This window comes from Acipenser ruthenus, chromosome 9 (assembly GCF_902713425.1).
Source record: "Acipenser ruthenus chromosome 9, fAciRut3.2 maternal haplotype, whole genome shotgun sequence".
In the NCBI taxonomy this organism is placed as follows: domain Eukaryota; kingdom Metazoa; phylum Chordata; class Actinopteri; order Acipenseriformes; family Acipenseridae; genus Acipenser; species Acipenser ruthenus.
Window position 1 is genome coordinate 60,076,532 of NC_081197.1, and position 20,561 is coordinate 60,097,092.

Genomic DNA, 20,561 nt, shown 5'->3' on the forward strand with positions numbered 1-20,561 from the left:
TCTTTGCAGTGTTTGTGTTCGGTGCTGCAGGGTTCTTTGCAGTGTTTGTGTTCGGTGCTGCAGGGTTCTTTGCAGTGTTTGTGTTCGGTGCTGCAGGGTTCTTTGCAGTGTTTGTGTTCGGTGCTGCAGGGTTCTTTGCAGTGTTTGTGTTCGGTGCTGGAGGGTTCTTTTGCAGTGTTTGTGTTTGGTGCTGCAGGGTTCTTTGCAGTGTTTGTGTTTGGTGCTGCAGGGTTCTTTGCAGTGTTTGTGTTCGGTGCTGCAGGGTTCTTTGCAGTGTTTGTGTTCGGTGCTGCAGGGTTCTTTGCAGTGTTTGTGTTCGGTGCTGGAGGGTTCTTTTGCAGTGTTTGTGTTTGGTGCTGCAGGGTTCTTTGCAGTGTTTGTGTTTGGTGCTGCAGGGTTCTTTGCAGTGTTTGTGTTCGGTGCTGGAGGGTTCTTTGCAGTGTTTGTGTTCGGTGCTGGAGGGTTCTTTGCAGTGTTTGTGTTCGGTGCTGCAGGGTTCTTTGCAGTGTTTGTGTTCGGTGCTGCAGGGTTCTTTGCAGTGTTTGTGTTCGGTGCTGCAGGGTTCTTTGCAGTGTTTGTGTTCGGTGCTGCAGGGTTCTTTTGCAGTGTTTGTGTTCGGTGCTGCAGGGTTCTTTTGCAGTGTTTGTGTTCGGTGCTGCAGGGTTCTTTGCAGTGTTTGTGTTCGGTGCTGCAGGGTTCTTTGCAGTGTTTGTGTTCGGTGCTGCAGGGTTCTTTGCAGTGTTTGTGTTCGGTGCTGCAGGGTTCTTTGCAGTGTTTGTGTTCGGTGCTGGAGGGTTCTTTTGCAGTGTTTGTGTTCGGTGCTGCAGGGTTCTTTGCAGTGTTTGTGTTCGGTGCTGCAGGGTTCTTTGCAGTGTTTGTGTTTGGTGCTGCAGGGTTCTTTTGCAGTGTTTGTGTTCGGTGCTGCAGGGTTCTTTGCAGTGTTTGTGTTCGGTGCTGGAGGGTTCTGTTTCCTTGGAGTTTGCTGCTGCTCTTGTGAACTTGCTCATTAACGTATTGGTAATGACAGTTAGTGCTCAGGCAGGTCCTGCCCAGACAGGGTGCTGTCTAAGAGCTTGCTGTGGAATGTGGAGTTTGGTTCTTTATTTGGGATTTATTTGAACTATAACTGTCAGTTTGGTTACACATCACCACTATGCGATCAGTGCTCCACATGGAGTATTCACTGTATATGTTTACCTAAATCTGCTATTCTCATAAACAGGTTGGCTTTGTGCCGCACACTCCCCTTCCTATCTGACCTGTGTATTTTTAGCTGTGATTAAGTGTAAAAATAATTTTAAAACGTTTTTAACACTTGGACTAAAGGTTGAAAACAGTGAGAGATGAATAAAGAAAGAAGGATCTGTTTTCAACTAATGTTTGTTGCGATTTGTTTTCCACTACATGAGAGTATGTGTTAAAACTTCATGCTGATATTGGACTCAGCTCTCGCCAAGATAAGCACCAACTAAGACATAGCTTCTTCTACTGTAAACTAATGTGATCCATCTGCGTTTCCCTCCTGGGGTCTTCAAGTGGGCACCTTCCATCCTTGGTGTTTCGTCGACTAGCCCACAACACCTTAAGAGGCATCCCAGCATCACCCCCCTCCGTCCCCCACTCAGCTCAGCCCAGCTTACTTACCTTCCTTTCCATTGACGTTGCTTTCTTTCTACTGTGCTTGAGGTTCCCAACTAGAATCTCTTCGTCTCAACCAGAGCCAGTTGCTGCTCCTCTCTGCTGCTTCAGATAAGTTCTTCACTATGCGTCGCAACTCTTGACCATTGAATCCGATGTCTCTGAGAAACCGTGTTGTGGAGTGTGCCACAAACCCTCAACAACCCACCTCCACTGGGTAAACCTGGACTCTCCATCCTCGCTGTTCCACTTCAGCAGCTAGTTGAGCGTTTCTTCCTCTCATACGCCTCATCTACAGCATCCTCCCACGGCACTGTTAACTCTACCAGGTGCTGGCGTGCAGGCGTGCTGATCCACAAGACTGTATCAGGTCGAAGATTAGTGGTGGCAATCTCAGGTGGGAAAATAAGCCGTTGACCAACATCTGCCAGCATTTTCCAGTCTCTAGCAGCTTCCAGGTGTCCTAGATGGGTTTTAATACCTTTTCTTGGTGGTTGCTCCCCTGGATGGAGGAATGTTGTTCTTCCTGTGTCATATATTGCTGGAATTGGTGGTAACCTGTCTGTCATGCTGCGCTTGCTCTGGACAAGAGACGTCTAATGTAATATTGGTAATGTGAAGAAATGTAATGGGCAAGACTGGAAATGTAAAGTCATTGTTTTTTTAGGTTATGTTCAGTTTGTTTTCCATGGCTATTCCTGGCTGTACTTTGTTTATTTTAACAAGAGGGTTCAGTGGGAGTTGGTGTAGTGTTATAATAAACGTCTGCTGCATCAGCGAGAGCTGGAAAGTTAGTTTGCTGTTTATCCCGAAGCGGACACGTTCATGTTGATTATTAAATGGGATAATATTTGGAGGAGTGCGGATGCAAAAGGAACGTCCTTTCCTTTCCCTGTTCCTTGAAAGAAGCACACTTCTGAAGCATCTCCTCTGTTATCATTTTTTAAATAGATTTTCTAAATCCAAACCGTGTTAAATTCACGATGCTGAAGCCCTCGTTGCCTGGATTTATGTCCTCTGTGTGACGAAGGCTCCAAGGGGAGAAATGAAATGTCCAAAGAGCCACCTCGGCTATAGTTCCTGTAAACATGCCTTCCTCTTGACGTCACAAATCATTGTTTGAATGGGACTGTTTCGTTCAAGTGGAAATGCACCTAAATACAGGCCCTGGGTGATAAAAAGGCACACCTATATTTTTAGATGAGCATGAAATGCTCCCTTGAAGTTGCTTGCTAAGCAGTTTGAAAATGAAAGGTTGCTTTCCTTTCTAACCTACTGTTCAAATGCTGTCAGCATATGAAGAGTTTTAGACCAAACTTAATCAGACTACAAGAGAGGGCGTGAATGTGTGTGGTAAGCATTGCTGTGGATGATGCACAAGTAACTGTGATTAGCACACATTTGTGGTGAATTGACAGCAGCTTTTATGTTGCAGAGCAGCATAACACATTCCTGTGTAACGGGGGCTGCTGACCCCTGCAGGTGAGTAGAGGTAGTACCATATCTACTTTCAAATGCGTCCTTTTGTACAGCGGTTGAAAAGCTGACCTGGGAATCCATGAGTCTCTGAAAGCAGTGCTGGATTATTAAATGGTCAGATGGTGCCCAGAATTGTACAATTTAAGATTGATTTGATAAAGAACCCCCCACCCTCCTCTACTCCACATAAAGGGAATGAAAACCGAATTCGAACAATGCCCCATACCTCTCAGGCATATTGCAGGGATCGGCTACATGTCCAAATGCTTAAAATGATGAAATGTAAGCATGTGCTTGTTGACTGATCCAGTGCATTTGTATCCAGGATGAAATGTGCATCACAAGAGATCCACTTTGTGTGTGCAGTATGCCAGTCAGGTTGCGTCTCAGATGAAGATGTGTTGATTTGTTGACTGTGTATTGTATTGTGACCTATTGTTTATTGACTCCTGTTTGTTATATTTGTCTGCATTCTTGTTCATGTCTGGAGTGATGTACAAATTGCATCATGTGTTGAAATGAAAATTTGAACTATCTGTATAACGTTTGACAAAGCTTGCAAGGAATTTATGCTGCCTGCCACAGCTGACAAACAGAAGGCATAATCTCTGTTAACCTGTCAGGCAAAATCAGGTTAAAAAAAATACACAGAGCAAATGCATGAGCAGTACTGATCCACTGCATTTTCAGTCTTCTGCTGTGTCGGCTGAAATATCTCCTTGCAGTGTTTGTGTTCAGTGCTGCAGGGTTCTTTGCAGTGTTTGTGTTCGGTGCTGCAGGGTTCTTTGCAGTGTTTGTGTTCGGTGCTGCAGGGTTCTTTGCAGTGTTTGTGTTCGGTGCTGCAGGGTTCTTTGCAGTGTTTGTGTTCGGTGCTGCAGGGTTCTTTGCAGTGTTTGTGTTCGGTGCTGCAGGGTTCTTTGCAGTGTTTGTGTTCGGTGCTGCAGGGTTCTTTGCAGTGTTTGTGTTCGGTGCTGCAGGGTTCTTTGCAGTGTTTGTGTTCGGTGCTGCAGGGTTCTTTGCAGTGTTTGTGTTCGGTGCTGCAGGGTTCTTTGCAGTGTTTGTGTTCGGTGCTGCAGGGTTCTTTGCAGTGTTTGTGTTCGGTGCTGCAGGGTTCTTTGCAGTGTTTGTGTTCGGTGCTGCAGGGTTCTTTGCAGTGTTTGTGTTCGGTGCTGCAGGGTTCTTTGCAGTGTTTGTGTTCGGTGCTGCAGGGTTCTTTGCAGTGTTTGTGTTCGGTGCTGCAGGGTTCTTTGCAGTGTTTGTGTTCGGTGCTGGAGGGTTCTTTTGCAGTGTTTGTGTTTGGTGCTGCAGGGTTCTTTGCAGTGTTTGTGTTTGGTGCTGCAGGGTTCTTTGCAGTGTTTGTGTTCGGTGCTGGAGGGTTCTTTGCAGTGTTTGTGTTCGGTGCTGGAGGGTTCTTTGCAGTGTTTGTGTTCGGTGCTGGAGGGTTCTTTGCAGTGTTTGTGTTCGGTGCTGCAGGGTTCTTTGCAGTGTTTGTGTTCGGTGCTGCAGGGTTCTTTGCAGTGTTTGTGTTCGGTGCTGCAGGGTTCTTTGCAGTGTTTGTGTTCGGTGCTGCAGGGTTCTTTGCAGTGTTTGTGTTCGGTGCTGGAGGGTTCTTTTGCAGTGTTTGTGTTTGGTGCTGCAGGGTTCTTTGCAGTGTTTGTGTTTGGTGCTGCAGGGTTCTTTGCAGTGTTTGTGTTCGGTGCTGCAGGGTTCTTTGCAGTGTTTGTGTTCGGTGCTGCAGGGTTCTTTGCAGTGTTTGTGTTCGGTGCTGGAGGGTTCTTTTGCAGTGTTTGTGTTTGGTGCTGCAGGGTTCTTTGCAGTGTTTGTGTTTGGTGCTGCAGGGTTCTTTGCAGTGTTTGTGTTCGGTGCTGGAGGGTTCTTTGCAGTGTTTGTGTTCGGTGCTGGAGGGTTCTTTGCAGTGTTTGTGTTCGGTGCTGCAGGGTTCTTTGCAGTGTTTGTGTTCGGTGCTGCAGGGTTCTTTGCAGTGTTTGTGTTCGGTGCTGCAGGGTTCTTTGCAGTGTTTGTGTTCGGTGCTGCAGGGTTCTTTTGCAGTGTTTGTGTTCGGTGCTGCAGGGTTCTTTTGCAGTGTTTGTGTTCGGTGCTGCAGGGTTCTTTGCAGTGTTTGTGTTCGGTGCTGCAGGGTTCTTTGCAGTGTTTGTGTTCGGTGCTGCAGGGTTCTTTGCAGTGTTTGTGTTCGGTGCTGCAGGGTTCTTTGCAGTGTTTGTGTTCGGTGCTGGAGGGTTCTTTTGCAGTGTTTGTGTTCGGTGCTGCAGGGTTCTTTGCAGTGTTTGTGTTCGGTGCTGCAGGGTTCTTTGCAGTGTTTGTGTTTGGTGCTGCAGGGTTCTTTTGCAGTGTTTGTGTTCGGTGCTGCAGGGTTCTTTGCAGTGTTTGTGTTCGGTGCTGGAGGGTTCTGTTTCCTTGGAGTTTGCTGCTGCTCTTGTGAACTTGCTCATTAACGTATTGGTAATGACAGTTAGTGCTCAGGCAGGTCCTGCCCAGACAGGGTGCTGTCTAAGAGCTTGCTGTGGAATGTGGAGTTTGGTTCTTTATTTGGGATTTATTTGAACTATAACTGTCAGTTTGGTTACACATCACCACTATGCGATCAGTGCTCCACATGGAGTATTCACTGTATATGTTTACCTAAATCTGCTATTCTCATAAACAGGTTAAGATGGTGACTTCAGATATCTGGGTTATGGACCTCTTAACAGGCAAATAGAAAGGTATTGTTCACTTTGACCTGTGACCTTAAAATAGCAGCTAAACTGAGCTCATGGGACTTGGTGTTTCCTGATGATGATAATGACCAGGCTGCTGTAATGTTTGTGACACAGCTGTATTCTCTGATTCTCTGTCAAGTTGATTCAACCTTTTGTGGAAGTATCTTTCCAACGCTGTCTCCACCGCACTGTCAGAAACCTCCTGTAGACTGATTGAGGTGCTGCCTTTGTATTTGCAGAGCAATAAAAAAACACTGCAGGCTAATTGTGCTGGAGACCTTGACATTGAACCCTGAACCAATATGTCTTCCATATTTAAGCTGGAAGAGGTTTACTGTTCTTGTAAACCTACTGGAGGAGGCTGAGGCCAAGCTGAGGGGCAGGCTGGGAGCTGTCGGTATACTTTATACAGTGGTAGAAGTCTTCTCAGTCTCGCTCCTCTCAAAGACCCTGTAGAGACTGAGTTTTAAATCCTAACTCTGCTGTCTCGCTCCTCTCAAAGACCCTGTAAAGACTGAGTTTTAAATCCTAACTCTGCTGTCTCGCTCCTCTCAAAGACCCTGTAGAGACTGAGTTTTAAATCCTAACTCTGCTGTCTCGCTCCTCTCAAAGACCCTGTAGAGACTGAGTTTTAAATCCTAACTCTGCTGTCTCGCTCCTCTCAAAGACCCTGTAAAGACTGAGTTTTAAATCCTAACTCTGCTGTCTCGCTCCTCTCAAAGACCCTGTAGAGACTGAGTTTTAAATCCTAACTCTGCTGTCTCGCTCCTCTCAAAGACCCTGTAGAGACTGAGTTTTAAATCCTAACTCTGCTGTCTCGCTCCTCTCAAAGACCCTGTAGAGACTGAGTTTTAAATCCTAACTCTGCTGTCTCGCTCCTCTCAAAGACCCTGTAGAGACTGAGTTTTAAATCCTAACTCTGCTGTCTCGCTTCTCTCAAAGACCCTGTAGAGACTGAGTTTTAAATTCTAACTGCTGTCTCACTTCTGATTGCTGTTGTTTATTACAATAGGGAGCATTATGAAACCTCTCGTTCGCACTGAGTAATATTTCTGTATTTGGCGAGCAAGCATTTTAATATTTGGATTGCATTACCAGTAATCAAATTTGCATTTCGATTTATTGTACAGTAAAAACAATCATGTCACTTGCTGTTGTGGTTCTTTCCTGATGAAAGATACAGATTGTGTTCTTGGGATGGTACAGGTTAATGCATGTGACGTCAAAGAGAAGTTGGCTGAGATAGGATCATAATTCTGCCCAGTAGACACAATGGGACTCTATTTCTGGTTTGACCATCCTTGTACAGTATTTGTGGGTGCAGTGTCCTCTTATAACACAGATTTAATTATCCTAAAAGAATCTTGATATTGTTTGAGACTGTTGCACTGTCTCAGGAGAGCCTGTCCTGTCTGCCTGCCTGCCTGCCTGCCTGTCGTCGTCCTGCCTGTCTGTCCTGCCTGCCTGCCTGCTGTCGTCCTGCCTGTCTGCCTGCCTGCCTGTCCTGCCTGCCTGCCTGTCCTGCCTGCCTGCCTGCCTGCCTGTCGTCGTCCTGCCTGCCTGTCCTGCCTGCCTGTCCTGCCTGCCTGTCCTGCCTGCCTGTCTGCCTGCCTGCCTGTCCTGCCTGCCTGCCGTCGTCCTGCCTGTCTGCCTGCCTGCCCTGCCTGCCTGCCTGCCTGTCGTCGTCCTGCCTGCCTGCCTGTCCTGCCTGCCTGCCTGCCCGCCCTGCCTGCCTGCCTGTCCTGCCTGCCTGCCTGTCCTGCCTGCCTGCCTGCCTGCCTGCCTCCCTGCCTGCCTGCATGAGTTGTGGTCTTTTTATCTCTCTTGTCATCTGAAAGGTACAGCATGCAAACATGTTTCTCAGTTGCGCTCATTGTACACATTGTGTTGTGAACTTCAATGGCATGTTGATTCACAATTACAACATTTCATCCCCCTTTCCAAAAGAAAGAAAGACGAAACCTTTCCATCGTTTCAATGTGAAAAACTTTCCGTGAGGGAGAGAGGGCAAATCCACATAGCAACAGCTCTGCAAACACGGAAGGACATGTGAAGTACAAAGGGGCTGCATTGTTTTACACTGACTACAGAATAAACTGCATGACTAAGATTTTATAGTTTACCTCGAGTGCTCGTTTGTGTCAAAAAGCAAATGAATATTCCATAGATTGAGTATGAAAAAGCAGATCATGTCACTGAGAATGGTGTTGTTTTATATGCTGGGTTTAATGGTCACCGTGATTCTGTACAGCCTCTTGCAGTAGATTATCCTGAAACTGCTGTTTTCTTCACTAGTTTAGCCCAAACTGCTATTCTATCTCTAAAGGGAAGGTTTGGAGTCATTAGAGTACATACAGGTTGGGTCAAAAGCATCTCTGTGTGCTGGAATTGCACACAAACACACGATTACGTTTGCATACAGACTCGCTTGACCCTTTTTTTTCTGGTCGTTGGTACAATTTTAATAAACATACTGTAAATGTGTTTTTTTTTTATTTTTATTTATTTTTTTAAACTCCAAGTAAAAAGTCACAACCTCACTTACGTTGTGAAAAGTGCATTATACACAGAACAACACAGCATGTTTCGTATTGTCAAGCTTGGTGGTTTTGCTCACTTTACTGCACTGAAACCGTCACTCGGTTGTGAACACGTGCACTCGACCACACTTAATCCTTTTTGAAGTAGTCGTACACTACATGAATTCACAGAAATTAGGAATGTGCATTGACAGGGTACATTTTTAAATTTACATTTGTTTTAATAAGTGGTCGTTTATTTTCCAGAAAAGTAACGTCTTTGTATTCTTTTAAACAGCGGTCCGTCCAGGACAGAGCTGAGTCATTTTGACACAACAGGAGAAACCACAGTCGGTGCGGCCTGCGCTTTGAAAGCCCTTTCACCTCCAGGGCTGTCGTTATCGTCCATTGTTTGTGCAGAATGGTGTGTGCTCTAGTTCTTGGAAAGGGTCATTCGAGGAGCAGCTGGTGTGTATTTCATGGTGTTCCGATGTGAGTGAGGGGTTATTAAAAGCAAAGAGCCTCCTGCATTGTCCCAGCCCTGTTTGCAGGAGCCGTTTACACTTCATCATTGTGTTGTAGTTAAGCTTCTAATGCAGCACCAGCCTGCTGTTGTGTTACACCTCTCCAAAGTGTTATTGCACTGTTATAATTATTGGAAGGTGGAGGACTGCCTCATGAGAAACAGCCAGGCACTCCACAGTCATTTCAGTGAGACTGTGCACTGTGGAGGTGTGCATTCACAACTGACCACAGCCAAATACAAGGGAAGCAAACAGGATACAGACTCTGTGAACCAATGCGCTGTGCTTACTGTAAATGTAAGCAGAGAACAGTACTGCTTCTCACAGAACCTCTCCTGTGTGCTCACAGTATATGCACAGTAATGCTTCTACTCCTTCAGGAAGTGTGGCGGGAATGTTTGCTGTTTTTTCCATGCATGTCACATTCCCCTCTGAAAGCAGTCTTGGTACGATCCAGCACACACCCAGTCTGGCTTGCGTAGAGTTGGACTGGTCCGGTCTGCTGTAGCCACACTGCTGAATGATCTGCTGATGTGGCAGCCTGTGCCTTATTAAGTTACAGGAAAGGGCTTGTTTTTAGGACTTATGTAATTTGTTAAGACTGCTTTTAGTTGGCTTCAAGGCAGATTTGAAGTTGATTGCCTTCAGGGATTTACTGTATGTTTTCATAAAGCTATTTCTACAGGTTTTTTTTTTTTTTTTTTTTTTTTAACATAAAGGGGTTAGTATAGGAATGAAATGCAAGGATTGGATTGTGCATTTATAGTATCTGAGAGTCTAGTGAAGCTGTTTCAGTTTGTTACTGAGAAAAATGCATCGTACCAGGAGTTCTGTATCTTCTCTGCATTACATTTTGATTTCATTCACACTTCAGAGTCATCAGTCTAGTTGCCCTTCTTCCTCTCACTTTACTTTGAAAATCTGTCCCAGTAGCTTCTATTTGAACAAATAACTAGGCATCGTTGATACCCATGTTGGTTCTGTAAAATCTCTGCTGATATTGCTTAGTAATGAACGAGTTCACTTGTGATACAGTACTGCAGTTTGAACATCTTTATTTGAATGAAAATAGAAATATAGCTCTTTTCTAAAGTACTGTAATAGTGTTCTTTAAAATGCTATTCCTGAGTGTGCTGTGCGCTCCAGTATATAACACAGAGCCTGTATAACAGCAAGTCATCCAGTTTAAAATGCTATTCCTGAGTGTGCTGTGCGCTACAGTATATAACACAGAGCCTGTACAAACAGCAAGTCATCCAGTTTAAAATGCTATTCCTGAGTGTGCTGTGCGCTACAGTATATAACACAGAGCCTGTATAACAGCAAGTCATCCAGTTTAAAATGCTATTCCTGAGTGTGCTGTGCGCTACAGTATATAACACAGAGCCTGTATAACAGCAAGTCATCCAGTTTAAAATGCTATTCCTGAGTGTGCTGTGCGCTCCAGTATATAACACAGAGCCTGTATAACAGCAAGTCATCCAGTTTAAAATGCTATTCCTGAGTGTGCTGTGCGCTCCAGTATATAACACAGAGCCTGTACAAACAGCAAGTCATCCAGTTTAAAATGCTATTCCTGAGTGTGCTGTGCACTCCAGTATATAACACAGAGCCTGTATAACAGCAAGTCATCCAGTTTAAAATGCTATTCCTGAGTGTGCTGTGCGCTACAGTATATAACACAGAGCCTGTATAACAGCAAGTCATCCAGTTTAAAATGCTATTCCTGAGTGTGCTGTGCGCTCCAGTATATAACACAGAGCCTGTACAAACAGCAAGTCATCCAGTTTAAAATGCTATTCCTGAGTGTGCTGTGCGCTCCAGTATATAACACAGAGCCTGTACAAACAGCAAGTCATCCAGTTTAAAATGCTATTCCTGAGTGTGCTGTGCGCTCCAGTATATAACACAGAGCCAGTTTAAAATGCTATTCCTGAGTGTGCTGTGCGCTCCAGTATATAACACAGAGCCTGTACAAACAGCAAGTCATCCAGTTTAAAATGCTATTCCTGAGTGTGCTGTGCACTCCAGTATATAACACAGAGCCTGTACAAACAGCAAGTCATCCAGTTTAAAATGCTATTCCTGAGTGTGCTGTGCGCTCCAGTATATAACACAGAGCCTGTACAAACAGCAAGTCATCCAGTTTAAAATGCTATTCCTGAGTGTGCTGTGCGCTCCAGTATATAACACAGAGCCTGTACAAACAGCAAGTCATCCAGTTTAAAATGCTATTCCTGAGTGTGCTGTGCGCTCCAGTATATAACACAGAGCCTGTACAAACAGCAAGTCATCCAGTTTAAAATGCTATTCCTGAGTGTGCTGTGCGCTCCAGTATATAACACAGAGCCTGTACAAACAGCAAGTCATCCAGTTTAAAATGCTATTCCTGAGTGTGCTGTGCGCTACAGTATATAACACAGAGCCTGTATAACAGCAAGTCATCCAGTTTAAAATGCTATTCCTGAGTGTGCTGTGCGCTACAGTATATAACACAGAGCCTGTATAACAGCAAGTCATCCAGTTTAAAATGCTATTCCTGAGTGTGCTGTGCGCTACAGTATATAACACAGAGCCTGTATAACAGCAAGTCATCCAGTTTAAAATGCTATTCCTGAGTGTGCTGTGCGCTCCAGTATATAACACAGAGCCTGTACAAACAGCAAGTCATCCAGTTTAAAATGCTATTCCTGAGTGTGCTGTGCGCTCCAGTATATAACACAGAGCCTGTACAAACAGCAAGTCATCCAGTTTAAAATGCTATTCCTGAGTGTGCTGTGCGCTACAGTATATAACACAGAGCCTGTACAAACAGCAAGTCATCCAGTTTAAAATGCTATTCCTGAGTGTGCTGTGTGCTCCAGTATATAACACAGAGCCTGTACAAACAGCAAGTCATCCAGTTTAAAATGCTATTCCTGAGTGTGCTGTGCGCTCCAGTATATAACACAGAGCCTGTACAAACAGCAAGTCATCCAGTTTAAAATGCTATTCCTGAGTGTGCTGTGCGCTACAGTATATAACACAGAGCCTGTACAAACAGCAAGTCATCCAGTTTAAAATGCTATTCCTGAGTGTGCTGTGCGCTCCAGTATATAACACAGAGCCTGTACAAACAGCAAGTCATCCAGTTTAAAATGCTATTCCTGAGTGTGCTGTGCGCTACAGTATATAACACAGAGCCTGTACAAACAGCAAGTCATCCAGTTTAAAATGCTATTCCTGAGTGTGCTGTGCGCTCCAGTATATAACACAGAGCCTGTATAACAGCAAGTCATCCAGTTTAAAATGCTATTCCTGAGTGTGCTGTGCGCTCCAGTATATAACACAGAGCCTGTACAAACAGCAAGTCATCCAGTTTAAAATGCTATTCCTGAGTGTGCTGTGCGCTACAGTATATAACACAGAGCCTGTACAAACAGCAAGTCATCCAGTTTAAAATGCTATTCCTGAGTGTGCTGTGCGCTACAGTATATAACACAGAGCCTGTATAACAGCAAGTCATCCAGTTTAAAATGCTATTCCTGAGTGTGCTGTGCGCTCCAGTATATAACACAGAGCCTGTACAAACAGCAAGTCATCCAGTTTAAAATGTCATGTTGTACAATATATTAATTACAGTACTGTGTATAGCCAGCTAATTGCTTCACCTGGTGTAACAGGGGTATTCATTCATACAGAGTGCAAGTGTACTGGGCTCTCCAATTCATTGCCGTCATTATTTGCCTGTTTCATTCTTTTCAATTCCATTCAAGGTAATGTGATTGCATGTCATTGTGATGTTGCTCATCCAGTATTTCGTGTGGTTCACTGCAGGAATGAAAGGAAATTCCTGGAGAAGTACTGGAAGGAAATCCAGGTTGGGGATTTCATTCGTCTTCGATGCAATGAGATCATTCCTGCAGACGTGCTTCTCCTGTCCTCCAGTGACCCTGACGGTCTGTGTCACATCGAAACAGCCACGCTGGACGGGGAGACCAATCTCAAACAGAGGCAGGTGGTGAGGAGCTTCTCAGAGCTGGTAAGCAGCCTTCTTCACAGAGATGTAGACCAGAAGAATAAGAATATTCTGAGCCTTGGGAAGATGAGTCCCTCCTGAGGCTCCCTTTCTAACTCGAATGGAAAGCAGATCTGTTTACTGGTGTTCATCATTGTGATACACCGTTATCTAGCACAGGAGCTCATGTAATAATGACTGTTCTCTCTCCTATTGTGCACTTCCATTGACTGTGTCTGTTTTAATGTGCAGGTTTGAAATACACACGTTCTAGCGTACAGTACATGTATTTGCATTGCAGCTTTAGGTTTGATGTGGGCATTAGCATTAACATGTTTGTCACACATGTAGTGTGAGGTTTGTGATTTCATTGCATTTATACAGACGTGCTCAAATTTATTGGTACCCTTACAGCTCATTGAAATAATGCTTCATTCCTCCAGAAAAGTGATGAAATTAAAAGCTATTTTATCATGTATACTTGCATGCCTTTGGTATGTCATAGAATAAAGCAAAGAAGCTGTGAAAAGAGATGAATTATTGCTTATTCTACAAAAGATATTCTAAAATGGCCTGGACACATTTGTTGGTACCCCTTAGAAAAGGTAATAAATAATTGGATTATAGTGATATTTCAAACTAATTAGTTTCTTTAATTAGTATCACACATGTCTCCAATCTTGTAATCAGTCATTCAGCCTATTTAAATGGAGAAAAGTAGTCACTGTGCTGTTTGGTATCATTGTGTGCACCACACTGAACATGGACCAGAGAAAGCAAAGGAGAGAGTTGTCTGAGGAGATCAGAAAGAAAATAATAGACAAGCATGGTAAAGGTAAAGGCTACAAGACCATCTCCAAGCAGCTTGATGTTCCTGTGACAACAGTTGCAAATATTATTAAGACGTTTAAGGTCCATGGAACTGTAGCCAACCTCCCTGGGCACGGCCGCAAGAGGAAAATCGACCCCAGATTGAACAGAAGGATGGTGCGAATGGTAGAAAAAGAACCAAGGATAACTGCCAAAGAGATACAAGCTGAACTCCAAGGTGAAGGTACGTCAGTTTCTGATCGTATCATCTGTCGCTTTTTGAGCGAAAGTGGGCTCCATGGAAGAAGACCCAGGAGGACTCCACTTTTGACAGAAAAACATAAAGCCAGACTGGAATTTGCTAAAATGCATATTGACAAGCCACAATCCTTCTGGGAGAATGCCCTTTGGACAGATGAGTCAAAACTGGAGCTTTTTGGCAAGTCACATTGGCTCTATGTTCACAGACGAAAAAATGAAGCTTTCAAAGAAAAGAACACCATACCTACAGTGAAACATGGAGGAGGCTCGGTTATGTTTTGGGGCTGCTTTGCTGCGCCTGGCACAGGGTGCCTTGAATCTGTGCAGGGCACAATGAAATCTCAAGACTATCAAGGCATTCTGGAGCGAAACGTACTGCCCAGTGTCAGAAAGCTCTGTCTCAGTCGCAGGTCATGGGTCCTCCAACAGGATAATGACCCAAAACACACAGCTAAAAGCACCCAAGAATGGATAAGAACAAAACATTGGACTATTCTGAAGTGGCCTTCTATGAGTCCTGATCTGAATCCTATCGAACACCTATGGAAAGAGCTGAAACTTGCAGTCTGGAGAAGGCACCCATCAAACCTGAGACAGCTGGAGCAGTTTGCTCAGGAAGAGTGGGCCAAACTACCTGTTAACAGGTGCAGAAGTCTCATTGAGAGCTACAGAAAACGTTTGATTGCAGTGATTGCCTCTAAAGGTTGTGCAACAGAATATTAGGTTAGCGGTCCCATCATTTTTGTCCATGCCATTTTCATTTGATTTATTATTTACAATATTATGTTGAATAAAAAATCAAAAGCAAAGTCTGATTCCTATTAAATATGGAATAAGCAATGGTGGATGCCAATTACTTTTGTCAGTTTCAAGTTATTTCAGAGAAAATTGTGCATTCTTCATTTTTTGTGGAGGGGTACCAACAAATTTGAGCACGTCTGTAACACCGAGAAACCAACACCCAGTGGTGACCGAGCCAAACTCAAAGGAAAAAGAATGAAACCACTATTGAGAGGAACGGTAGTTCCTCGCGGCAAGTTATCAGCGAGACTTTCTATACAGCAAGGATAGTTTACGTGTTTTCAGGATACTGGTGCAGCAAAAGTAAATCAGCCAAAAGGACCATTTCATTTTTAATTTGTAGTTCCCGACACTCTTGGGTGAAATGTAGAAAAAAAGTCAATACCTGTCATACAGTAAGAGAAATAAGTCACCAAAGTAACGTAAAAAGACCCAGGCACTTATGTATATTACAGAGTTTAATGACAATTAACTTGTTTTGTCAACATGGAAATATACTAGCTAACGCACTTATTGTGACATCTATATCATTTATATTAAATTATTTATTTCTGTTTTAAAAAAGGAACATTTGCCAGCAAAAAATATATATTTTTTATATATAGGTACAAAAGAAAGGTCCGGCATGTGTGGGATTTGAAACTATAACCTTCAGTTTGCAAGCGTGTTGTGTTACTGTCAGTGCTACACGATTACATGAGAAAACAAGCAGTATTTTGAGAGATGAAGTCAGACAGCTGAGAATTCGCTAGACTTTTTTGTACATTTTGGAGATTTATTTTGGAGTTTTTTATTTTTTGAGTCAACTCATCATTCTAAGATTCTGATCTTGATCATTGAAAAATTTGGTTTCCTGTCAGTGTAACGCTCACTGTGGTCCCTACTGGCACAAGGAAGTACGGTTTCCTCTCGATATGTTGATGAGAGTAACGCTATTTGTGGTAACGTTAATTTCTGAGAATTAGCTATGCTGAAGGTTAGCCTATATATTTGTTAAAAGTAAAACATAAATTTATAAATATATTAATACATATTGAAATAAATGAATTCATAAATTCATATATATATATATATATATGTATGTAATGGCAGGATTTGAGCCCTAACTAGTCATACTTTTACTCCCAACTACATAACCGCTATGCTACACAGATTCACATCTTAACCCTTTCAACAGACTAGGCTACTATTTACATTTACTCTATCCAAATGCAATACATTGCCTCAGTATAGGTTGAACAATTTTGCAATTCCCGTAATGTGTGTGTGTGTGTGTGTGTGTGAGTTATTATCCATTAAGTGAAGAAAGAAGTGATATCTGAAACAAAAACACATTGGAAATGTGAAACAATGCCAAGTTATCAAAAGCGCCCAGCCATTTGAAGTGGAGATATCAAAAACACAGGCCAAGTTAGTAGAAACAATTGGGGCAACCTTGACCCCCACCACGTTTATAGTTGTGCCACTGCTGAGACACACACTTCAGCCCTGAACACGATTCAAACACAACACCCACTCTTCACTGCTGAGACACACACTTCAGCCCTGAACACGATTCAAACACGACACCCACTCTTCACTGCTGAGACACCACACTGCCCTGAACACGATTCAAACACGACACCCACTCTTCACTGCTGAGACACACACTTCAGCCCTGAACACGATTCAAACACAACACCCACTCTACACTGCTGAGACACACACTTCAGCCCTGAACACGATTCATACACGACACCCACTCTTCACTGCTGAGACACACCCTGCCCTGAACACGATCCAAACACAACACCCACTCTACACTGCTGAGACACACACTTCAGCCCTGAACACGATTCAAACACGACACCCACTCTACACTGCTGAGACACACCCTGCCCTGAACACGATTCAAACACAACACCCACTCTTCACTGCTGAGACACACACTGCCCTGAACACGATTCAAACACGACACCCACTCTACACTGCTGAGACACACCCTGCCCTGAACACGATTCAAACACGACACCCACTCTTCACTGCTGAGACACACACTTCAGCCTTGAACACGATTCAAACACAACACCCACTCTACACTGCTGAGACACACCCTGCCCTGAACACGATTCAAACACGACACCCACTCTACACTGCTGAGACACACACTGCCCTGAACACGATTCAAACACGACACCCACTCTTCACTGCTGAGACACACACTTCAGCCCTGAACACGATTCAAACACAACACCCACTCTTCACTGCTGAGACACACCCTGCCCTGAACACGATTCAAACACAACACCCACTCTTCACTGCTGAGACACACACTTCAGCCCTGAACACGATTCAAACACGACACCCACTCTTCACTGCTGAGACACACACTTCAGCCCTGAACACGATTCAAACACAACACCCACTCTACACTGCTGAGACACACCCTGCCCTGAACACGATTCAAACACGACACCCACTCTTCACTGCTGAGACACACACTTCAGCCCTGAACACGATTCAAACACGACACCCACTCTTCACTGCTGAGACACACCCTGCCCTGAACACGATTCAAACACGACACCCACTCTTCACTGCTGAGACACACCCTGCCCTGAACACGATTCAAACACGACACCCACTCTACACTGCTGAGACACACACTTCAGCCCTGAACACGATTCAAACACAACACCCACTCTACACTGCTGAGACACACCCTGCCCTGAACACGATTCAAACACGACACCCACTCTTCACTGCTGAGACACACACCACACTGCCCTGAACACGATTCAAACACAACACCCACTCTTCACTGCTGAGACACACACACTTCAGCCCTGAACACGATTCAAACACGACACCCACTCTTCACTGCTGACACCACACTGCCCTGAACACGATTCAAACACGACACCCACTCTTCACTGCTGAGACACACACTTCAGCCCTGAACACGATTCAAACACGACACCCACTCTTCACTGCTGAGACACACCCTGCCCTGAACACGATTCAAACACGACACCCACTCTACACTGCTGAGACACACCCTGCCCTGAACACGATTCAAACACGACACCCACTCTACACTGCTGAGACACACACTTCAGCCCTGAACACAATTCAAACACGACACCCACTCTTCACTGCTGAGACACACACTGCCCTGAACACGATTCAAACACGACACCCACTCTACACTGCTGAGACACCACACTGCCCTGAACACGATTCAAACACGACACCCACTCTTCACTGCTGAGACACCACACTGCCCTGAACACGATTCAAACACGACACCCACTCTTCACTGCTGAGACACACACTGCCCTGAACACGATTCAAACACGACACCCACTCTTCACTGCTGAGACACACACTTCAGCCCTGAACACGATTCAAACACAACACCCACTCTACACTGCTGAGACACACCCTGCCCTGAACACGATTCAAACACGACACCCACTCTTCACTGCTGAGACACAATACTGCCCTGAACACGATTCAAACACGACACCCACTCTTCACTGCTGAGACACACACTTCAGCCCTGAACACGATTCAAACACGACACCCACTCTTCACTGCTGAGACACACCCTGCCCTGAACACGATTCAAACACGACACCCACTCTACACTGCTGAGACACACCCTGCCCTGAACACGATTCAAACACGACACCCACTCTACACTGCTGAGACACACCCTGCCCTGAACACGATTCAAACACGACACCCACTCTTCACTGCTGAGACACACACTTCAGCCCTGAACACGATTCAAACACGACACCCACTCTTCACTGCTGAGACACACCCTGCCCTGAACACGATTCAAACACGACACCCACTCTTCACTGCTGAGACACACCCTGCCCTGAACACGATTCAAACACGACACCCACTCTACACTGCTGAGACACACACTTCAGCCCTGAACACGATTCAAACACAACACCCACTCTACACTGCTGAGACACACCCTGCCCTGAACACGATTCAAACACGACACCCACTCTTCACTGCTGAGACACCACACTGCCCTGAACACAATTCAAACACAACACCCACTCTTCACTGCTGAGACACACACACTTCAGCCCTGAACACGATTCAAACACGACACCCACTCTTCACTGCTGAGACACCACACTGCCCTGAACACGATTCAAACACGACACCCACTCTTCACTGCTGAGACACACACTTCAGCCCTGAACACGATTCAAACACAACACCCACTCTACACTGCTGAGACACACACTTCAGCCCTGAACACGATTCATACACGACACCCACTCTTCACTGCTGAGACACACCCTGCCCTGAACACGATCCAAACACAACACCCACTCTACACTGCTGAGACACACACTTCAGCCCTGAACACGATTCAAACACGACACCCACTCTTCACTGCTGAGACACCACACTGCCCTGAACACGATTCAAACACGACACCCACTCTTCACTGCTGAGACACACACTTCAGCCCTGAACACGATTCAAACACGACACCCACTCTTCACTGCTGAGACACACCCTGCCCTGAACACGATTCAAACACGACACCCACTCTACACTGCTGAGACACACCCTGCCCTGAACACGATTCAAACACGACACCCACTCTACACTGCTGAGACACACACTTCAGCCCTGAACACAATTCAAACACGACACCCACTCTTCACTGCTGAGACACACACTGCCCTGAACACGATTCAAACACGACACCCACTCTTCACTGCTGAGACACACACTGCCCTGAACACGATTCAAACACGACACCCACTCTTCACTGCTGAGACACAATACTGCCCTGAACACGATTCAAACACGACACCCACTCTTCACTGCTGAGACACACACTTCAGCCCTGAACACGATTCAAACACGACACCCACTCTTCACTGCTGAGACACACCCTGCCCTGAACACGATTCAAACACGACACCCACTCTACACTGCTGAGACACACCCTGCCCTGAACACGATTCAAACACGACACCCACTCTACACTGCTGAGACACACCCTGCCCTGAACACGATTCAAACACGACACCCACTCTTCACTGCTGAGACACACACTTCAGCCCTGAACACGATTCAAACACGACACCCACTCTTCACTGCTGAGACACACCCTGCCCTGAACACGATTCAAACACGACACCCACTCTTCACTGCTGAGACACACCCTGCCCTGAACACGATTCAAACACGACACCCACTCTACACTGCTGAGACACACACTTCAGCCCTGAACACGATTCAAACACAACACCCACTCTACACTGCTGAGACACACCCTGCCCTGAACACGATTCAAACACGACACCCACTCTTCACTGCTGAGACACCACACTGCCCTGAACACAATTCAAACACAACACCCACTCTTCACTGCTGAGACACACACACTTCAGCCCTGAACACGATTCAAACACGACACCCACTCTTCACTGCTGAGACACCACACTGCCCTGAACACGATTCAAACACGACACCCACTCTTCACTGCTGAGACACACACTTCAGCCCTGAACACGATTCAAACACAACACCCACTCTACACTGCTGAGACACACACTTCAGCCCTGAACACGATTCATACACGACACCCACTCTTCACTGCTGAGACACACCCTGCCCTGAACACGATCCAAACACAACACCCACTCTACACTGCTGAGACACACACTTCAGCCCTGAACACGATTCAAACACGACACCCACTCTTCACTGCTGAGACACCACACTGCCCTGAACACGATTCAAACACGACACCCACTCTTCACTGCTGAGACACACACTTCAG

The 20,561-nt window shown here is 45.3% G+C and overlaps 1 protein-coding gene across 2 annotated transcripts in view; it reads left to right on the forward strand.

Moving 5' to 3' along the window:
* The window catches only part of LOC117405742 (phospholipid-transporting ATPase VA), a 66,711-nt gene that overhangs the window by 10,369 nt on the left and 35,781 nt on the right, over positions 1-20,561 (forward strand). For both annotated transcript variants that reach the window (XM_034923178.2, XM_034009089.3), the window contains exon 2: positions 12,697-12,901. In XM_034923178.2, the coding sequence (XP_034779069.2) occupies positions 12,697-12,901 (205 nt within the window). The remainder of the gene's footprint in view (positions 1-12,696; positions 12,902-20,561) is intronic.